We start from the raw sequence: 20,411 nt of genomic DNA on the forward strand, positions 1-20,411 counted from the left end.
CAAAAACAAGGTTCTTACAGCTGGTATTTTTTGTAAAGAACTTGATTATCTTTGAAACTTGACATTCGCTTTTCTCAACTAGCCAGCTGAACACTTAGAGCAGCGGTTCTCAACCTGTGGGTTGCGACCCCTTTGGGGGTCAAATGACCCTTTCACAGGGGTCGCCTGAGACCATCGGAAAACACATATGTAATTACATATTGTTTTTGTGATTAATCACTATGCTTTAATTATGTTTATTTTGTAACAATGAAATTGGGGGTCACCACAATGTAAGGAACTGTATTAAAGGGTCGTGGCATTAGGAAGGTTGAGAACCACTGACTTAGAGTGTTTAGAAATCCCTAAATATTTAATTATATAGTTTCTATGTCAGCATAACATTTATAGAAATCAGCCAAAAGCTTTGATAAGGTCAAACCTTATATGATTTTAAATTTATGTAAGTTTTATATTTCACCTACTTTTCAAAAATATTTATGATGGCTTAAAGTGGTTCTTAACCTGGGTACGCATTAGAATCACCTAGGGAGGTTTAAAAACATGCCCACACCTAAACCAACTAAATCAGAATATTTGAGGGGTGGGGCCGGAGGCATCTGTATTTCTTTATCCCGTGTCTGTTATTTTCTGTTCCACCCCAATGTGTTTTTATAGCATTTATTACAACTAAGGATTATTTAAGCTACTTGTTTTAAACAAAACAAGGCTTGAGTTTTCATCTGTTTCCTTTATAATTTGCAGTGCTCTGAGCAACAGCCTGTCATGTTCTTTGCATTGAATATTTGTATGTAGATAGAAATGAAAGAATAAATGATGAATGAAAGGGTGCACAATTAGATTATTGTGTTCAAATATGTTTAAATACATTTGTTTTATAGCTGTGATAGGAGTTCATCACTTGCATCTTTGAAACTAGCTCAGTAGACAGTAATCTGCAACCCTAGCTTATAGAAGGCACAGATATTCAACTTGACAATTCATATATTAAAAGCTAAATTAGTGAGGCTAGGAGAGTACACCAGACTCAGCAAAGGTATTTTCTGGGGAATTGAGACATTAGACTCTTACCTGCCTTGGAGAATCTGGATGAACGATTGTGGTTCAGTTTCTACCAAACGATATATCAGAGGTCATGTCAGCAAAGGTTTTATTTTATGTGTGGCTACAGATTTAGTTCATGTGAAAAGGTTTATTAATCCGATTTTATTCTGATTGAAAGCAAAAGCAGTACGCTCACTCATTTATGAAAATCAGTGTTTCTTTTTGCCAAAATAGACAAGTTTTACCATCACTTTAGTCGTTTCACAGGGGAGTTTAACTTCTCAGCAGTTGGGTTTATGCTTTTACGTGATTCACATGTCACTGTTTCTCTCTTGATTTCTTACGGCATGACCAGTTTCTTTTTATTTATTTTTGTTAATCCTCACCCGAGGATATTTTTTTCCATTGATTTCTAGAGAGAAATGGGGGTTGCGGGGAGAGAGAGAAACATCAATATGAGAGAGACACACAGCGATTGGTTGCCTCCCGAGGCCTCCCAACCAGAGCCAGTGATAGAACCTGCAACCCAGGTAGATGCCCTTGCCTGGGAGTCAAACCCGTGACCCTTTGGTGCGAGGGCTGAGCACCGCCGGCAGGGCGTGGCATTACCAATTTTTAAAACACAGAATCATGTTTCAAGAAAATGCCCAAGATTCAGCCAATGGAATGTACATAGAAAGGCCCTTTTTAGTGAGCCAGGAGCCAATTATTGGGACTGCTGGGCGATGACCAAATAGAAATCTCATCATCAAGAGTCATTCAGCTGTGCGGTAGCTTTGTTGGAATTAATATCAGCAAAGACTTCTGTGTCTGTCTGTGCTGAGCCCTGTGAGATCTCCTAACGTTATGTTCTCGCTGCATTTCCATGCTTACGTTTTTCAACATGTGAGGAGTGATGTTTTTGCGTTTGGACAACTTTATGTTTCTCTTTTTTCGCTCCAAGGATGTTGGAAGCCAGAGAAGTAGGCTGGGCCGTGTTCTGTTTCACAAACAAGTTACCAGCTTGATTCGGCTGTTAGTCAGCAATACTGAAGAGCACATTTTTTCTTTCCCCCTCTCCCCGTCTCCCCTTTTATTGTTTGCCTCAGGTTTTCTTTGACCTTTTCCTTATTATTTACTGCCTCGTAACTTTCACTAGCTCCCTTCCTGCCAGCGCTCTTCTCTGGCTCGCATCCATACAGCAGAGTAATTCAGCTCCCAACCCACAAATCTTTTCAGTGTAGCAATCCGTTGTCTTCTGATTCTGCTGGCACCTACTCTGATTTCTACATGGAGAAAAAAAGAATGGTGATCCTCATACATTACACTTCCAAATCATGTTTCATATGTTCTCAGAAAACAATTCAAATGACTGCATGTAAGTCTTTTGAACATATGCTTGCACTTTCGGTGTTTATTTCACTGACATTGTCTCTAGTAAAACTGCCTAGGGATTTAAGTTGCTTTTAATGTGAATTGCCTTTTGGTCTCCCTGACTTGGAAGAATCAGGATGTAGCTGTAACTTGCAGTTGCGGAATCCATGAAAGTGAATAGCTCCTATGTACAGAACCCAAGGCACTTACTTCTAAACCTTCTCGTATGACATATAAAAAGCAGTGATTTCAAGATTACTCATCTTAGCTCTTTAATTTTGAATTCTTGAAATATCCCAAAACTTTATTCTTAATTACCAAATGACGCTTTTGTGGTATGCAGGTGTGCCATGCAGAACTCGAGTTGGGGACTTGTTTTCAGGCAGTGAACAGCAGGATCCAGTTACAAATTCTTGAGGCGCAGTGCCTTCCAAGCTCATCAACACCTCTGACTTTGAGTAAGTATATAGTATAAAGCGGAATCTAAAGACAATACTAGTAAAAGGTTGGTTTTCCCCTACATTTCCTACAGTGGAGATTAAAATTCTAGTAACTTTTATTATTTAATGTGAATACCTATCTTTTAACTTAGAATCACTTTATTGGATTTCAAATTTTAACCCTTGTGTCTACCTGAACCCACTGGTCTCTTGATTCTTATCCAGTTGTGACCTCTGCATTTGAGGCTATTCCTTAGTTGGCTCATTAGTTACTGTAGCTTGAGTGTCCAGAGGACTGCCAGGTGTTTCACCAGCCCAGATGATTTGTCCTATGCAACCTTTGTTGGATACTCTGCTAATGAGAAACTTAATTTTTTAAAAACAAAAATGTCAAACACAACCCTTGAAACACGTTTTCCTCCCTGCCCTTTGGGCACAGCCAGGGATTCTGATACTTTGGGTGCGTAGGCCTGGTTCACATGGCCGCCCCTAGAGCTGGAGGTTGAGGTCAGTCCCACCTAAAGGGCTAAGAGTGGGGTAAGAGCACTCCTTGTTCCCACTAGAAGAAGAGGAAATATCCGAAGCAGACAGAAGTAATGGGTGTCCACTGTAACTAATGAGACTAAAAAATACAGCCAAGCACTCAACTCACGAAGCTAGCAAAACAGCAAACACAAAGGAAAGAAGTAAGAAATTAGAGCCAAAGTTGAAGTTGATAAATATTGAGGCAACAACAAAAGACATAAGTAATAAAACTGAAAGCTTTTTCTCTGAAAAGGTCATTAAAATTGACAAACCTATGGTAGGTTGGATCAAGCAACAAATAAAGAGAACGTAAATAAGGAGGAGAATATAATTTTTCAAATTCAGAACAGATTCAATGATAATAAGACAGTACCATGTATAATTACCGATTCATTTGAACATCTCTGTAAATTAAGTGATTTTCTAAGGAAAATTGTTCAAGACCCCCAAAGAAGAGTGAAAATCTGAATAAAACAATAACTACTAGTATGTAAAGGTAGTTAAAGAACCTTTTCTAAAAGGTAAAGAACCAAGATGATTTTACTGGCAGATTCTACTAGAAGATGTTTTCTGTTATGGCAGTAGCTCATCAGACCTTGAAAAGTGGCTGCTTCATATTTTTTACAACAAAAGTATAGGTACATATCTTTATATGGTGTTTTAAATCCAATTTTATATTATCAAAATTTCTTATGTTTCAGGTTTTTTTGTGAAGGTGGCAATGTTCAGCTCAGGAGAGCTGATTTATAAGAAGAAGACACGCCTGCTGAAGGCCTCCAACGGGAGAGTAAAGTGGGGAGAGACCATGATTTTCCCTCTAATACAGAATGAAAGGGAGATTTTTTTTCTCATTAAGCTTTATAGTCGAAGCTCTGTAAGAAGAAGACACTTCGTGGGGCAGGTTAGTAGGAGTGTTTATCTTGAATTCTTGCCTTGTACTTTTCTGTGCATTTAAACAGTTGGTTAACAAAAGGAATATAGGATAAAATTGAAGTTTAATAGAGGACAATTCTTCTGCATCATAAATGAAAATTCAGTGTTGCCACAAAAATTAAATTTTATCAGACTGTTTGCTTTAATACAAGTAGTTGGAATTTCTGAGCAATCAGACTTATCTTAATATAAGACTTTTTTTCTAAATGAACTTTACATTTTTAAAGGGGGGGGGAATAAGTGTTTTTCTGAGCTTTTCAACTTTAAAAAGTATGAGAACGATGAGTTCTTCAGTAGTGCTCATTCCTTATGAAGAGAGAACACAATAATTAAATTTCTTAAGGCTTCAGATATTCAACTTTATTCTGTTTCATGTTCAACTTAATGCTTACCCCTGTCTGCTATTAACTGAATTATGTTAGATTTGAACTTATAGAAAACATCAATTTTAATAGCGGTTGTGATATTATTTAGATAGTCAATATGGCTGTCTGGGTTAATCTATGTAAAAATTCTCAGTAACTTGTCTAAAACAACATAGCACTTGCCCGCTTGCCAATCCTTTAGGAACTTGTCTTCTTTCATCCTTTTGTTCTTTACTCTGAGTGGATCAGTGGGAGCTGTCTATTGTGCTTTACCTTAATTACAATCATGTGACTCACATTTAAATTCCAAAATCTGTGTTATTGGTTTAAGCTTCCATTTGACAAGATGTGACTAGCAGTCTACATGAAATCCTAAAATTATATGTAAATTTTCAAAGATTGGTATTAACTCTTTGATTTTCTTCATATATTTTACCTACAATATTTGTTTAAAAATTATAGTTTTGCTCTCCACTTTTTCTTATTCAAAAAGCTTAACCTCAAGAATTCATACAACTAGCATACTTCTCAAAGCCATAAGACCCATGAAGTGAACTCTGTTAAAGTTTTCCTGTATCATCAAGCCTCAGCTACCCTGTACGAAGGGAATAGGAGATTTACTTGACAGATAATTTTCAGAAAACTTTTTTGTTAATTCTACTTTCTCGGTTGAGATTCTAGTTAAGAATAATAATTCTGGAAAGGTTCTTGCTGGCCCTCTATTCCCTGTAGCTTCTCCAGTAGTTTTGGGAGCCACCATGATGGAGTAGCCAAATGTGGATTCAAGATCACCCACTCCCATATCAACCAAAACACTCTTACATTATCTGTTTTTATGTCAGGGTTGTTTGTAAGATTTTATGTGAAGGAAAGTTCTTCAGATCATGAAATTAAAGGGAAACGTTGAAAAACCAGTGGGTGACCTGCCTTAATTTCTTTATTTAAAAGAATTAGAAACTGAGTCTCAGAGAAGTTAATTCCAAAGCAACAGCATTTATTAGTGGTAGAGCTGCGGTGAGAATTCAGGTTTTTCTATCCTTGCCCACCTTACCTCCATGATAGGTAACCATGGTGCTATCTTGACTTTGCATAATGCTTTCCAGTTTTCCCAAATTCATCTCATCTATTATCTGAAGTTACATAAATGAAGAGTACTGTTTACTGTGGATTATTATGAAATTGTTTACAGTGGATCAAGAATGACTAATGATTAGATTTCAATTAAAATTACAGTTTTATATAACATACACAGTGCTTGAAAATTCACATTCCTTATCCATCTAATTTAAATCCAGAATAGTCGGAGTTAACCTTTACAAAAAATTTTTTGAGTGATTGGGATCAGTTTTAAGTTGAGCTCCTAGATTTATTGAATAAGAAAGGATACTCATTATTTTGGGGAAAATGATTATGTAATATCTCACATTGAACTTTTAAATTGCATTGGATCATACAAAATAGTCCTCAGAGTGACTAAATAGGTTAAATGTTTTCACGTTTAAGTTTCAAAGAGAGAAATAAAACTTTTGGAAAAGTGGAAAGATGTTTAATTGAAAATATGTAAACTAAATTTCCAATTGTCTTTCATCAATAAGGGGAATTAACTGAACTCATCATTACTGTGTTAAGCAAATGGTTGTATTGTTCCTTTACAGATTTGGATAAGTGAAGACAGTAATAACGTTGAAGCAGCAAACCAGTGGAAAGAGACAATTACAAATCCAGAAAAGGTTGTTATCCAGTGGCACAGATTAAACCCATCCTGAAGACTTCACGCGTTACTTGGTGAAGAATTGGACATTCTTTTAGAAGACTTAAGATTTCAGTTTGCTACCAATGAGAAGAGGCAAATCAATATATTTCTCAAGTCTTCTATGGAGGTCATAATTATAGTATATAATGGATCTGTTAGAAAATTAAACTTGATAAAACATGGTATGAATTACATCAGGTATCCAAAGTAAAGGAAATGTTTAAGAACTGTGCCGAAATAGACAATAAAATAAAAGGGTTGTATTAATAGGGCAACTAAATAAATTATAAAACCAATGAGGATATCAACCATGGATAGTTACAGCCATATTATGTTTATAGGGTCTTTTTTAAGCTTTACCTAGATATTCAAAATCTACCATGTCATCCTTGTTAGGACTATTAGGCATTTAGAAGACTTTACAACTGACTGTTTCAGTGCTAATCATTACTGGTTATATCTTGACTTTATTGTTTACTTTTTGCTACATATTTTCTCCCAGAAAGCAAAAATGAATTGATCTGCTTCAGCTCCTGGGGAAAGTGTGTGCCCTGTGTTTATCACTCCTTATCTGTAAGGTATCACATTGCCAGTTTGTCTCCAAGAAACGTCAGATAGAGACAACTACATTTTGGTAAGAATAACGAAAACACCAGAGGTTAAAGAGTAATTGGAAACCCAATAAACACACATTTTGCTGTCTTTTTCTCTCTCTCAAATATTTTACTCCTTGTTTTATTAGGAGTTGAAATAAGATTATCATGCATATGGCCTATCCTAATTAGCAGAATTAAATGAACTTAAATAGAAAATTCAGTATTTTATGATAATCACATCCTGGTTTTTAGCTTTTTTAAATATAAATTATTTGTTCTATAATTCACAATGTTCGAGTATTTTCCCGTTTTTGAAATTACCATACCTGATAACACCATGTAGCAAATATTTTCTATTGCAGTGTCTCTCAGGTACTCATTAGAACTCAGTATGTGGATAATTTCATTTTAGTTGGCCATGCACACTGGCCCAAAAGAACAGCTCTTTGGAGAAATAAATAAGGCTGTCCTTGATCTTGGAAAATTTTATTTTATTTTTGCTAATGAGTAGACCAAGTGCTCTGTGTTCATGGTCTTTCATTTTTCTTTCTATCTTACTTTGTCTCACACATGCCAAGATATAGATGGTGATATTTTAGGCCAGAAGTATACTTTGCTATAGCTTAAGCATGCCCTCCTTATTCCAGTTCTTATGTTCTGTGTATCTTATTAAGATTTTCCCAGAGAAGCACTTATTCCTCGTATCCTAGGGATTACCTCGCCTCAAACTGTAAGATGTACATACTTTACCTGCCCTTGCTCCTCCTGCTTAGAGTTTGCACAACAACATTGGTGGTGTCAGGTCTCTCTGTGCATGTTAAAATATTTATGTTTTAGATTTGTAAAAAATGGCATAGTATTGATTAATACTCACATGGACTTTTAAGATAAATCACCTTGTGTGGTAGTCTTTTGAATCTTTGAGACAAATGGCAACTATTTGAAAATTTTTAAAATAACTTTTTAAAATCCTCACCTGAGGAACATTTTTAAAAAAATGGATTTTAGAGAGAGGTGAAGGGAGAAGGAGAGAAAGAGAAAAATACTGATTGGTTGCCTCCTGTACATGCCCTGACCTGGATTGAACCCGCAACCCAGGTATGTGCCCTGACCAGGAATAGAACCCACAACCCTTTGGTACACAGGATGACGCTCCAAACAACTGAGCCACACCAGTCAGGGCTATAAAAATATTTTTTAATAGACTTTATTTTTTAGAGCAGTTTTAGGCTCACACCAGAGTTGAGAGGAAAGTACAGAGATTTCCCCTGTGACTCCTGCTCCCACATATGCACAGCATCTCGCACCAGATGGTACGCTTGTTAAAATCAATGAGCCTGTATTGACACACCATTATCACCCTACGTCCATAGTTTACATTAGGGTTCATTCACTCTTGTATATTCTGTGAGTTTTGACTTGCATAATGACATGTACACACCACTGTAGTATCATACAGAGTAGCTTCACTACCCTAGAAGTCCTCTGCAAATGCAACTATTTTAATAGCCACCAAAGAAGGAAGTTATTGTCTTCTAGCTAATAAATAACAGATTTTGTTGTTTTAAGAAATTTAGGATTTTATTTGAGCAGTTTTTTGTGTTCTGTTATTGCTTTCAATTCCTAAATTTATCACATGTAGTTATGTATTTAACTCAAGTTTTAATTATTTAATTTTCAGTATTTTTACAATATATGTACATTGTATAATTTGAGGGAAAGCTGTAATTTCTTGTATGTCTTAGAATCTGAGGTAAATAAAAACAATAGAAAGAAAACCTTTTCATTTAAGAATCCTTTCAGTTAGAGAAATATTGACATAACTAAGTTCCCAGGTATTTTAATTAGTGTATACTTAAGCCTTTTTCAGGTGAAAAGGTACTGAATAGAGGCATTCTGGTTGTGTCTTTGAAGCTTTATGTGGAAATATAAAAAGAAACATTGTTCTGTTAATAGCTATTCATGTTATGAGAAGAACATTAGAAGCTGGCAATAAAAAGTGAGATACTGTGCAAAAATCACTTCTCTTTGTATTTACTTAGGCGTTTCTTGACCTTTGCTCACTTATAATCAGGAGAAGGGAACCAAAATGATGTGGCCAGAGGAAGCCATGGAAAGGTTCATGTTGCTAGCTGACAGTTTGCACAGCGCTATTTCCTAACAGTGTGTTCGCTTGTAAGCTTGCAGATTAATACAACTAAATACCTGTGGCCCATGTCAAAACATCATCTCACTATCTGGCTTTCATTTATTTTTGTGTGATGTTTTTAGCCTAATGCCTAGAGAAATTACCACTGAAGTGTATTAATTCCAGCTCTTATCAGACCCTTAAGAAGGGATCAGTGGGATTTTAAACATATGTTATGTAATTGTGGTCTGAAAGTAACCTAAACTGAACTTTTGTTTGAATTCAGGTATGTGAATTTCTCTGATACTAATGTGTTGATATTTTATTTCCCAGCAAAAATTTCCATGACTTAATCAAATAATTGTTTACTTATGAAGGATTTCAGAAATTTGCGGTCAATTTCAACTTTTCATATTATGGCAGTTCTGGATATTTCAAAGACATATGTTTCTTCTCGTCTCACTCTTCATTATCTCTGGGCAATCTCATCTGTCCCCATAGCTTCAAGTGCTATTAACTGGCTAAAGGCTGTAAATGTATATCTTTCCCAGATCCTGCTGATGAGCCCCATTCGGGTAATGTGGACATCATTTCTTGCACATGTCTCACACCAAACTTTTGATTTCCCATTCCCCCCACAAACCTGGCCTCACTGTTCCCCATCTAGGTAAAGGCAACTATCCCCCACCTGCTTGGTCAGAGTCACTTTGAAACTCTTCTTTCTCTCATCTCCCATAACTCACTCAGTTACCCTATTCAGAAATGTACATCCTAAGTAGAAGCCACAGTGACTTCCCTAGTCAGAGACATCATCTCCCACCTGCAGTGCTATACTCTCCCCATCACTGGTCTTCCTGCTTCCCTCTTATTTCCGTCTAATCCAGGGGTCCTCAAACTTTTTAAACAGGGGGCCAGTTCACTGTCCCTCAGACCATTGGAGGGCTGGACTATAGTTTTAAAAAAAAACTATGAACAAATTTCTATGCACACTGCACATATCTTATTTTGAAGTAAAAAAACAAAACGGGAACAAATACAATATTTGTATTTGCATGTGGCCCGCGGGCCGTAGTTTGAGGACCCCTGGACTCTAATCCATCTCCATCAGCAGCCAGAGTGATAGTTTTAAAATGTGAGTATGGACCAGCTGGCGTGGCTTATTGTTTGAGCATCGACTTACGAACCAGGAGGTCACAGCTCGATTCCTGGTCAGGGCACACGTCTGGGTTGCGGGCTTGATCCCTAGTAGGGGGTGTGCAGGAGACAGCCAATCAGTGATTCTCTCCTATCATTGATGTTTCTATCTCTCCCTCTCCCTTTCTGAAGTAAAAAAAAAAAAAAAAGCCTAAGTGACTGTTCCATTGGTAGCTACAACGCACACTGACCACCAGGGGGCAGATGCTCTGACCAGTAGGTTAGCTTGCTGCTGGGGTCCGACCGATTGGGACTGGGCGAGAAGGGCCAGACACTCCCTGGAGCCCTTCCACGGTCCCTCCCCGGCTCTGATCATGCACGGGTGGGGTCCCTCGGCCTGGCCTGCACCCTTTCACAATCCAGAGCTGGTTTTGGCCTGATCCCTGCAGGCCAGGCTGAGGGACCCCACCGGTGCATGAATCTGTGCACCAGGACTCTAGTATATATATAAAATGTAAGTATGACGATCATTCCTTTGTTCTGGCTGCAATCTGGTGTGAAATCCAAAATCCTTAATGCGGTCTACAAGGCCCCAGCATGGCCTGAGCTCAGCTTTTCAGTCCAGCCTCATCTTGAACTGTTCCCTCTGATATGCCTGCAGTTCTTTGTTGTTGTTATTGTTAATCCTCATCTGAAGATATTTTTTCTATTGATCTTTAGAGAGACTGGATGTGAGGGGGAGAGACAGAGAGAAACATCGATGTGAGAGAGACACATCCATTGATTGACCAGAATCGAACCCGTGACCCTTCAGTCCACAGGCTGATGCTCCAACACTGAGGCAAATCAGCCAGGATGTGTCTTCAGTTGCTGGAAGATAATACACACCTAGCTTCCTCAGGATCTTACACATATTTGTGTGAAACAGTTTTCCTCTTTAGTCTTCCCGTTCCTAAATTCTGGCCTTTTTTTAGGTGCTAGCTTAGATGTCTGTTCCTCAGAAAGTCTTTTTTTTACATCTTAGGCAGTGAAAGTTCTATTTTCATTGTTTATTTTTCCTTTACAACTTTTATCATAATAGCAATTAAATCATTACATAACTTTTGTCTAGTGTCTCTCCTCTACTGCAATTTTCGTGGAAGCAAGGCCATATTGCAGCATTCCTGAGGGTAGCACAGTATGTGGCCTATAAGAGGTACATAGTAAATATTAGTTTATTCATTCATTTAACTGATAGGCAGTGTTTGGGGTGTTAGGGATATAGCAGTGAACAAACAAAGAAATGAATGAACGCGCTGAGTCATGTTTTATTGCTCAGTAAAGTGGTAAAGGCCATGTCTTGTTGAGAGAGATAATGTTGGGTTTTACATCATTAGTACATTTGCTTTAAAATTCATTGACGTATTTCTTAATTGTAAAAAAGAGAGATATGATAGCCTCACGTTATGAGACATGGCCTAGGGAAAATACACCTAGGAAAAAAATCCTTCCTGAAATTCTGGGCAGTGTTTATAACATAACTAATGCTAAATGTTGTAGATTGCTGAGATATTCGTCTGACTTTACCTTATTGTTGTATGTTAACAGCTTAATAGGTATTATAACCAAGCAAAAAAATTGAATTAATTTAAACTATTTGTGTTTTGCAGAGAGCCAGGTAAGTTTGATTCCTGTATAAAGCTGGAAAGATAACTTAAATTGTGTCCAGCTTTGAAAATTTCCCGTAAGATGTAAATAACCTTATACTTGAGTTATTTAGCAGCTTAAACAGGATTCGTAAGACTTCCGTAGAAAAGAAGATTATTTAGGTGACAGTGCTATCTGGAAGGACGGAATGAGAATGTTGGAGACCTTTCCTGATAGAAGTTAAGAAAAGGCTTCAGGGAAGAGGCTGTGAAAGAGGTAAGCCTAGCCCCATGCACACACGCCTCAGCATTGAAGACATGTCCTCCTAGACAAGTCTGGAGATAAGGAAGGTGGGGAGGGTTGCTGAGTAATGCTTTCTTACTCGTAATGAAAAGGGACCCTGGGAAGAAGAACAGATTGGCAACCAGAAAGAAGAGAGGCCTGAGAGAGGAAGACAAGCTTACGGAGAACAGCTAAGGATGGAGAGGTAGCAAGGTAAGGGCGTGGTTGTACAGTGAACTCTCAGTGCGTTGCCTATGAGCTGTATATATATATATTTTTTTACATAATTCACCTTGTCATAATTGAGCTTCCCTTCAGAGGAATGTATACAAAATTCTTATATTATTCCCTCTCCTTTCCTCCATCCTTCCTCCTCTCCCCCTATCTCTCCCTGCTCCCTGCTGTTTATCAAAACGCATACTCAATTTTTGCTTTCTTCATAGAAAATCTAAAAACTAGTTTGGTCTATTATATAGAACTAGAGGCCCAGTGCACAAAATTCACGCACAGATAGGATCCCTAGTCCTGGCTGGTGTCAGGGCCAATCTGTGGGGCGACTGGTGGGGTGATCGGGGGGCCCCCGCTGGCACCCACTTGACTGGCCTCTGGCCTGCAGGCTGGGGGCAGCTCTTGCATTGAGTGTCTGCCCCTGGAGGTCAGTGGGCATCATAACAACTGGTCATTCCGCCATTTGGTCAATTTGCATATTAGGCTATAGGACTAGGGGCCCATGGTACGAATTCGTGCATCTTGAAAGGAACTGTGGGCCATGCGGCTGCAGTGAGCACAGGGACGGGTCTAGGCCCATCCTCCTCCCCCCCCCCCCCTTTCTGCCGGCAGCCCCCCTCCCGCTGCTGCCACTCCCATGTGCTGACAGCACTGGCTCCGCTCGCACCAGCTGATGGCATGGAGTGATTGGGGCCGATGGCTGCTGCCCTGATCACCCCTCAGGAGCAGGGGGAGGTGGAAAAGCCCTCAGGACTGATTGGGGCCAATAGACACCACTGGCACCACTGACGGTACCAAGCGATTGGGACCAGTGCCAGGTGCCAGCAGTGGGTGCAAGCAGCGGCTATTGGCCCCAATCGCCCCTCAGGAGCAGGGGGAGGTAGAGAAGCCCTGAGGGGCGATCGAGGCTGGCAGCCACCACTCGCACCCGCTGACAGCGCCGAGCAATCGGGGACAGTGCCAGGTGCTGGCAGCGGGTGCGAGAGGCAGCTCCAGCACCAGCAGCAGGTGCAAGTGCCCGGCGGAACCGTGGCACACAGGAGAAAATAATTTTCAGTAACCACCAGAGTCTTGCCCTGATGACAGCGACCAGTGCCCTGCCTTGGTCTAGCGCCCCTGCTCACCTGCTCCACCATTCAGCCGCAGTCGATGCCCGCCATGTTCCATGCGCGGCCCCTGGTAGTCAACACACGTCATAGCAACCAGTTGTTCGGTTTTTCCACATATTAGGGTTTTATATATAGAGATCTTTGATTCTTATGTCTGGAAAAGACCTGAAGAGTCCTCTAGTATAAATGCCCATCAACCCAGCACATAGGCATATTTATTCAATAGCTGCTATGTGCCACTCATTTTAGGTGCTGGGGAAACACCTAATAAGCAGAAACTCTGCCCTCATAGAGCTTATGTAATAGTGAATATAACAGAACACAGAGAACATTGTTGAATACAATTTGATGGATTTCATGCAGTGGATGAGCAAATAGATCAGAAAATCTGTTCCTGATCTTCTGTGTGACTGTTCTGTATACTAATCATCGTTTAATTTCCTTTTCTCGTAATTTACTTCAAAAATTCATATTCAGAATATCTTGATCAGTTACCTCGGTGTGTTTTTTCTTCCAAAAAATACATTTAAAGATATTATTTTCCTTGAGTTACTCTGAGCTAAAACAATTTTAAGAACAACCCACTTGTAAGTCCATTTTCAGCTGGCTTTAAAAGATAGTAGAGATAAGATTGATTTTCTAGCTGTGATTTATTTATATTGACTTTAGACAAAAAAAAAGAAAGACAATGGGCATCCTTGTATGTAGTGAGTCATTTTTAGAGTATTTGGGAAAGCCAAAGAGAAAATATGTCCAATTTGCTTTCTTCATGTGTGTATTCATATTTATGCTCCTTAGTGTAGTCACATATGTTAAACCTTTTCTATCCTTTAAGGCTGGAAGAAACACGAAAGACAAAAAGCACCAGACATTGTCTTAAAATGTCAAAACTAGATTCTTTATTAACTAAGTAGTGTTTCTTCTCTGGGATCCTGAAAAAGTACTTGAGTCTTTCTAAAAACATTTCATTTATTTTTCCTTAAAGATTTTTTTTTTTGAAACATATGAGCAAGGTAAAAAGAAGGGTGGGCTAAAGATAGTGGGCTTTCAGGAAAATGCCGGCATCGGGGGTCAAGAAAGTCACATTCAGCGATAGAATTTGGTTTGCGGTGCGTGTGTGTGTGCGTGTGTGTGTGTGCCTGTGCACGCATGCGCTGTGCCCATCCATGCACGCAACACACATGTCCTTTATCTTGTAGAGTTAGAAAAATAACATCTGTTTTCTTGAAAGTGAGGGGAACGAATGGTTCCAACAGGGTTGGGAGAGCGATGGAAATATTATGACAGATCTGATCACAGTCAAGTTTGTTTCTTTCCCCAATCTAGAAAAAACTAACCTTGAGAAATAACAAAGGGGAAACGTTTTCCCTTTTCGAGTCCAAAAAAGAAAGTAAGTTGCAGAAAAAATAACAAAAACAACAGGGAAATGTTTGGAAGATGGCTTTGCTCTCTGGGCCTTGAGCCCGCGGTCCCCTAATGGGCAGGAGTTGCTCAATGTGTCTAGCGTTCACTCCTCTGTGCTGTGTAGATGAGAAGTGCTCTGGGGTTTCCTCTTCCTGGTTTTTGAAAGCTAAGTTTTTTTTTAAAAAAAAAAACACACCTTTTTTCCCTAATGATATTACCTAGGATATTACCAAGGTAATAGTTTTTGACTTTTTTCTTCCCCAATATACCTGAAGGTTATGACACCCTTTCCTCACTAACAGTGAGTCACAGTGGTAATAATTTGTGCCCAGGTTCTGAATCTTTGAAAAAACAACAACCCTAGGTGACTTTGTTATGCTCCTTATAGAATTAATAAAGTAGGTAGCCCATAGTGGAATTCATGTACATGCGTAGGCTATGTCGTTTTGTGGGGGAGGGGGATAAATTTTTTATGGTAAAATACACATAACATAAAATTTCCTATCTTAACCATGTTTAAGTGTATATATAGTTCAGTGGTATTAAATATATTAATAAAGTCCTGCAGACACCACCTTCCATCTCCATAACTTTTCCATGTTGTAAAACCCAAACTCTATACCCATTAAAAATAACCCCCAGGGCTCCCTCTCCCCAGGCCCTGGCGACCACCATTCTACTTGCTGCGTCTATGGTTTGGACTACTCTAGGTCTCAGGTCTAAGTAGAATCCTACAGTGTTTTTCTGTGACTGGTTTGCTTCACTTAGCACAATGTCAAGGGTCACCCATGTTATAGCATATGTCAGAATTTTCTTTCTTTTTAAGGCTGAATGATCTATCAGATGTATATACCACATTTTGCTTATCCATTCATCCAACAAGACTCTGCTTTCCATTCTTTTGTATATATATGCAGAAGTGGAATTTCTGGATGCTATAGTAATTCCATTTTTAATGTTTTGAGGAACCACCATACTATTGCCATTCCATCATACATTCCCACCAACAGGATGGGGACAATGAGGGTTCCAGTTTCTCCCTATCCTCACCAACACTCATTATTTTATTTTATTTTATTTTATTTTTAATAATTGCTATCCTAATTGTCAGGTGGTATCTCCTTGTAGTTCTGACTTGCATTTCCCTAATGAATAGTGATGGTGAACGTCTTTTCATGTGCTTATTGGCCATCGGTATATCTTCTTTGGAGGAATGTCTACTTAAGTTCTTTATGTTCTTTTTTGAATTTGGTTTTATTGTTGTTCCTGAGTTTTGGGAATTCTCAATACGTTCAAGATAATCATCTACTAGTATCATATGGATGATTTGCAAATACATTCTCATTCTGTGGCTGCCTTTTTACTCTGTTGATACTGTCGTTTGATGCACAAAATTTTTTTAAGTTTTATGAAGTCCAATTTGACTCTTTTCACTTTTGTTGCCTGTGCCTTTGTTCTTCTATCCAAGAAGCATTGTCAACCCTTGGCCATGTAGTTTTATCTTCAGACAGTTCTCACATTAAAAATGTCACTTGTCCTTTTGGGTTTCTGGAGTGTGTGTTCCTTATAAATATTACTGCACAGGTATTTTTCATGTCCTAGGAGTGAGAAAAGTAAACTAGGTACAATTTCCCCCCAACCATGGTTCCCCTGCTTGTCCTTGTTCACTGACCCCAGCCACACACGTGTGCGGGGATAAACAGAGACCAGTTTGGACCTGCCTCGGCTTTGCTGTCAGTCTCTCTCTGTGGCCTGTCCTCGGCTGCAGCAGGATGCCAGAGACAGGGTGCCTGACGCTGAGTGTCAAGTGGATGGGCTGAGTCTGGAACACCAGGAAGCACCGTGAGGAAAATACCCTCAGTGTTTCCCAAGTCCTCCGAGGGCAGCGGTTCTCAACCTGTGGGTCGCGAACCCTTTGGGGGTCGAACGACCCTTTCACAGGGGTCGCCTAAGACCATCGGAAAACACATATAGAATTACATATTGTTTTTGTGATTAATCACTATGCTTTAATTATGTTCAATTTGTAACAATGAAAATACATCCTGCATATCAGATATTTACATGATGATTCATAACAGTAGCAAAATTACAGTTATGAAGTAGCAACGAAAATAATTTTTTGGTTGGGGGTCACCACAACATGAGGAACTGTATTAAAGGGTCGCGGCATTAGGAAGGTTGAGAACCACTGTCCTAGGGGAACCTCCCCAGGCACCCAGCACTCACCATGCCTTGTGTTCCCATCCATCAGCCAAAATAGGCCACCAATATTAAGGTGGGGGAGGGGTTCTAAAAAATATCCAGGTGGCACAGGGCAGCCACTGGGTTGGAAATAACCAGCACCAGACTACAAAGGTTGGCTCTGGGTGTTTTTAGCTGGATGAGCTTAGACAAGTCATTTAATTCTGAGTCTCTGTGTTCTCCATAGTCAATTAGAGATGAAAATACCTCCTTGTCTACCTCAAATGTGTGGGGGAAAATGAACAATTTTTAAAACTGCACGTATCATAATGTGCCATAAAGGAAGTAGTCAAGGACTATTGGAAAGTCGGGCATCCCTAGCAAGTGCCTACCACCATGCCAGGCAGTGGAGTGACAGTGTCTAAGATTCTGTGCCTGTCTGAAATGAGCTCACCATCTAGTTGGGGGGAGATACGTGGTACAAATATGCTCCTTTAGATCTCCACTGTATGTATCGTTAACAGCAAACAACACTTCACCCTACGAAGCTGGCTCTGTTATTAGTCCCGTCTTACCCACGAGGTGCTGACATGCCGTGACCTTGAATAACTTTTGCTGGTCACACAGCTCTGGGGAAAGGGCAGGTCCGAAAAACGAAACCCGTGAAGTCTAATTCCAGGGCCCAAACTTCACCTTGACACATCCCATCTCCTGTTATTGTTACTAAAGAGTGCACACAATAATGAAGCAGACTTAGTTATGGAAGAGATCAGTGTGGGAAATTTCTCCAAGACCCCATGTGGGTATCTTTCCCTCAGAATTCTACTCTTAGCTGTACGACAAGCCATAGTAAGAGCCTAAGTGTTAAAACCATGCCTTCTTAGTGTGTCCTCCTTCGGGAAGTTCTCACAATCTGTCGGTCTATTTAAAACCTGGCGCTCCTGATGAATGTCTTTATGATGAATGTCCACTCGGGACTGGAAGGTGTCTTCCGGGAAATTTCCAAGCACGCCCTATAGATGCCAGCATCTCTGCCCACACTGGAGCCGGCTCTGCCAGCGGACACCGTAGTTACTAGCGTATGTTATGAGGACTCTTACATCGTGACCCACACACTTTGTTTTTAAAATAGGATGTTGGAAGGTGTTAACCTTTTGGTCTTTGGGCCACGTTTGCAAAACATGGATTTAATCATTCCTTTGTGAAGCAGAAATAACTCTTTTCGGGACCTTGTGTGATTGTTGCTGCTTGCCGTTAGACAGGAGATAAACGGGGTTGTTGCTTGAGAAGAAAGGTGGGGAGACCAAGACTGCTCGGGACAGCTGCGCCTGAATGAAGTCTGCGAGGGCAGTGTCTGGGCCCACGGTTTTGCAAGGCCTGAATTTTCCTTCTGTCCGGACACTAATAAATTAGGGGAATTGGCTCAGCTAACAAAGCTTTCCAAAGTCTGGTGTCCAAACCACAATGCTAGTTTCCTAATTTATAAAGGGAGGAGAGCCGCTTCCCAGGCACAAATAGTTATGTCTGCCTTCACCGTTTATCTCTGTTTTGTGTCAAGGCACCTACGAAATTGAATTTCAGAAGCCAGATAATTGTGTGGAGCGTTAAATCAAAGCAACGGGAAGTGGATGGTAGGCAGAGTTAGCCAGGCTTTGGTACAGACGGTTTAGCAACCTGCCCCAAGCAGGACATGGCTGAAGATCCTTACGGTCCGGCGCCCATATTTAGTGTCTCTCCCGGAGAGGACAGGACTCGCACAGTGTATCTGCCTCTTGGACTTTCGCTTTTGCTATGTTTCATTCTAATCATCTCCACCTTTGCAGACTCCTTGTCCAGGCGTTACCACTTAGCCAGTGAAGTCTCCGCTTGCTAAGTTATGACCACATTTTTTGATGCCTCCCAGACATCCCCAGGTCACCGAAGTGCAGTTTTAGGGCCCCCTCCACTCTTTGGTAATATACAGACGTATGCCTCTGAATATATAAATAAAGTCTCTAGGTTTGTAGCTTTTGTTCTACCAATAGCATTCGAAGTGTTTGACACAGTCGATTACTCCCTCCTTTTAAAAAACACTTTTCTTCATTTTTGAGACCCTTTTTGATTCATTTATTACTGCATTGGCAGGGATAGCTGTCAGCACTGTAGGCAACGGGAAGGAAAATACTGCATGGCTGTCGTTCGAAGGGTGAGGAAACCAGACAGGGTTTATAACGTGCTTGGTCGGGAGGCTGCATAGCACAGGAGGGTAAGGGAAATTTATCAGCGCAGAATTCCTGGCCGGCTTGTCAAGGAACGCCTCGGGCCATCGTCATCCTCACAGGAATCTGTAACCTGAGAATATGTCGGTCTGGATGACTGGAGCTCAGAGTTTCCAAAAAGTGATCTGTTTTCCAAAGATACAGGGGAATTGTTGTTGTAAAACACCCGCCTATCGCCCGGCCTGCACGGCTCAGTGGTTGAGCGTCGACCTATGAACCAGGAGGTCACAGTTCGATTCCCAGTCCGGGCACATGCCTGGGTTGTGGGCTTGATCCCCAGTAGGGGGCGTGCAGGAGGCAGCCAATCAATGATTGCCGCTCATCATTGATGTTTCTCTCTCTCTCTCCTTCTCCTTTCCTCTCTGAAATCAATAAAAGTAAATTTTTAAAAAACACACAAAACACCCTCCTATCTTAGTGTGCTCCTAAACTCTCTAGCAAGATCCCCATTTCTATCACAGGGCCATTTGAAAGCCTCAGAAGTATACTGTGGATACTGACTGGCATCTTAGTTTGCTTCTCTGAAGGGGACAATGTTCTGTGTTTCTGCCTTAGGAAGAAAATAATGAGAAACAGCTTTTTCATTCCAAGAATGGTGTACAGCTGTTTTGAAAGAAATGCAGTCTTATATTGGTATTATGTTTTAAAGATTTACTGGTATCCCCTGCACTGCCACAATCTTTTCTGCACGTTTCAGAAGTAGAGTTTCTTCATGATGAGAACATTAATTAGTTCCTACTGTTATTAAATATGATGAAAAGAGAATCCTTCCCTCAGTGCTGTCTTTACCCCTTTCGTGGGGGTTTGGGGTGCTAAGCTACCTGCAAGCAATTTATCATCCGCATTATTAACCAACATGACAAGGGTGATCGTTGTTGGTTTAATATATGATAGCTGTGTTTATTAGAGAAGTTACAAGCTTTTAGAGATAAAGCTACAGAGGAATTTACATAACCTGAGGTTAACCTTTCTGCTTAGTGTCTTTAGGATATGATCATAATTACAGAAACTATCAATGATTTATTTCGTTGGTAGGGGGGAAATGGTTA

The 20,411-nt window shown here is 40.0% G+C and overlaps 1 protein-coding gene across 2 annotated transcripts in view; it reads left to right on the top strand.

Annotated features, from left to right (window-relative positions):
* Positions 1 to 9,016, top strand: part of LOC139009449 (tandem C2 domains nuclear protein) — a 39,593-nt gene extending 30,577 nt beyond the window's left edge. For both annotated transcript variants that reach the window (XM_070413748.1, XM_070413752.1), the window contains exons 11-13: positions 2,741 to 2,855; positions 4,064 to 4,263; positions 6,316 to 9,016. In XM_070413748.1, the coding sequence (XP_070269849.1) occupies positions 2,741 to 2,855; positions 4,064 to 4,263; positions 6,316 to 6,426 (426 nt within the window). In that variant the 3' untranslated portion in view covers positions 6,427 to 9,016. The remainder of the gene's footprint in view (positions 1 to 2,740; positions 2,856 to 4,063; positions 4,264 to 6,315) is intronic.
* Positions 9,017 to 20,411: the final 11,395 nt, after the last annotated feature.

Source organism: Myotis yumanensis, unplaced genomic scaffold, assembly GCF_028538775.1.
Source record: "Myotis yumanensis isolate MYYU_CA2020_CCGP unplaced genomic scaffold, mMyoYum1.0.hap1 SCAF_1, whole genome shotgun sequence".
NCBI classification, from domain to species: Eukaryota; Metazoa; Chordata; class Mammalia; order Chiroptera; family Vespertilionidae; genus Myotis; species Myotis yumanensis.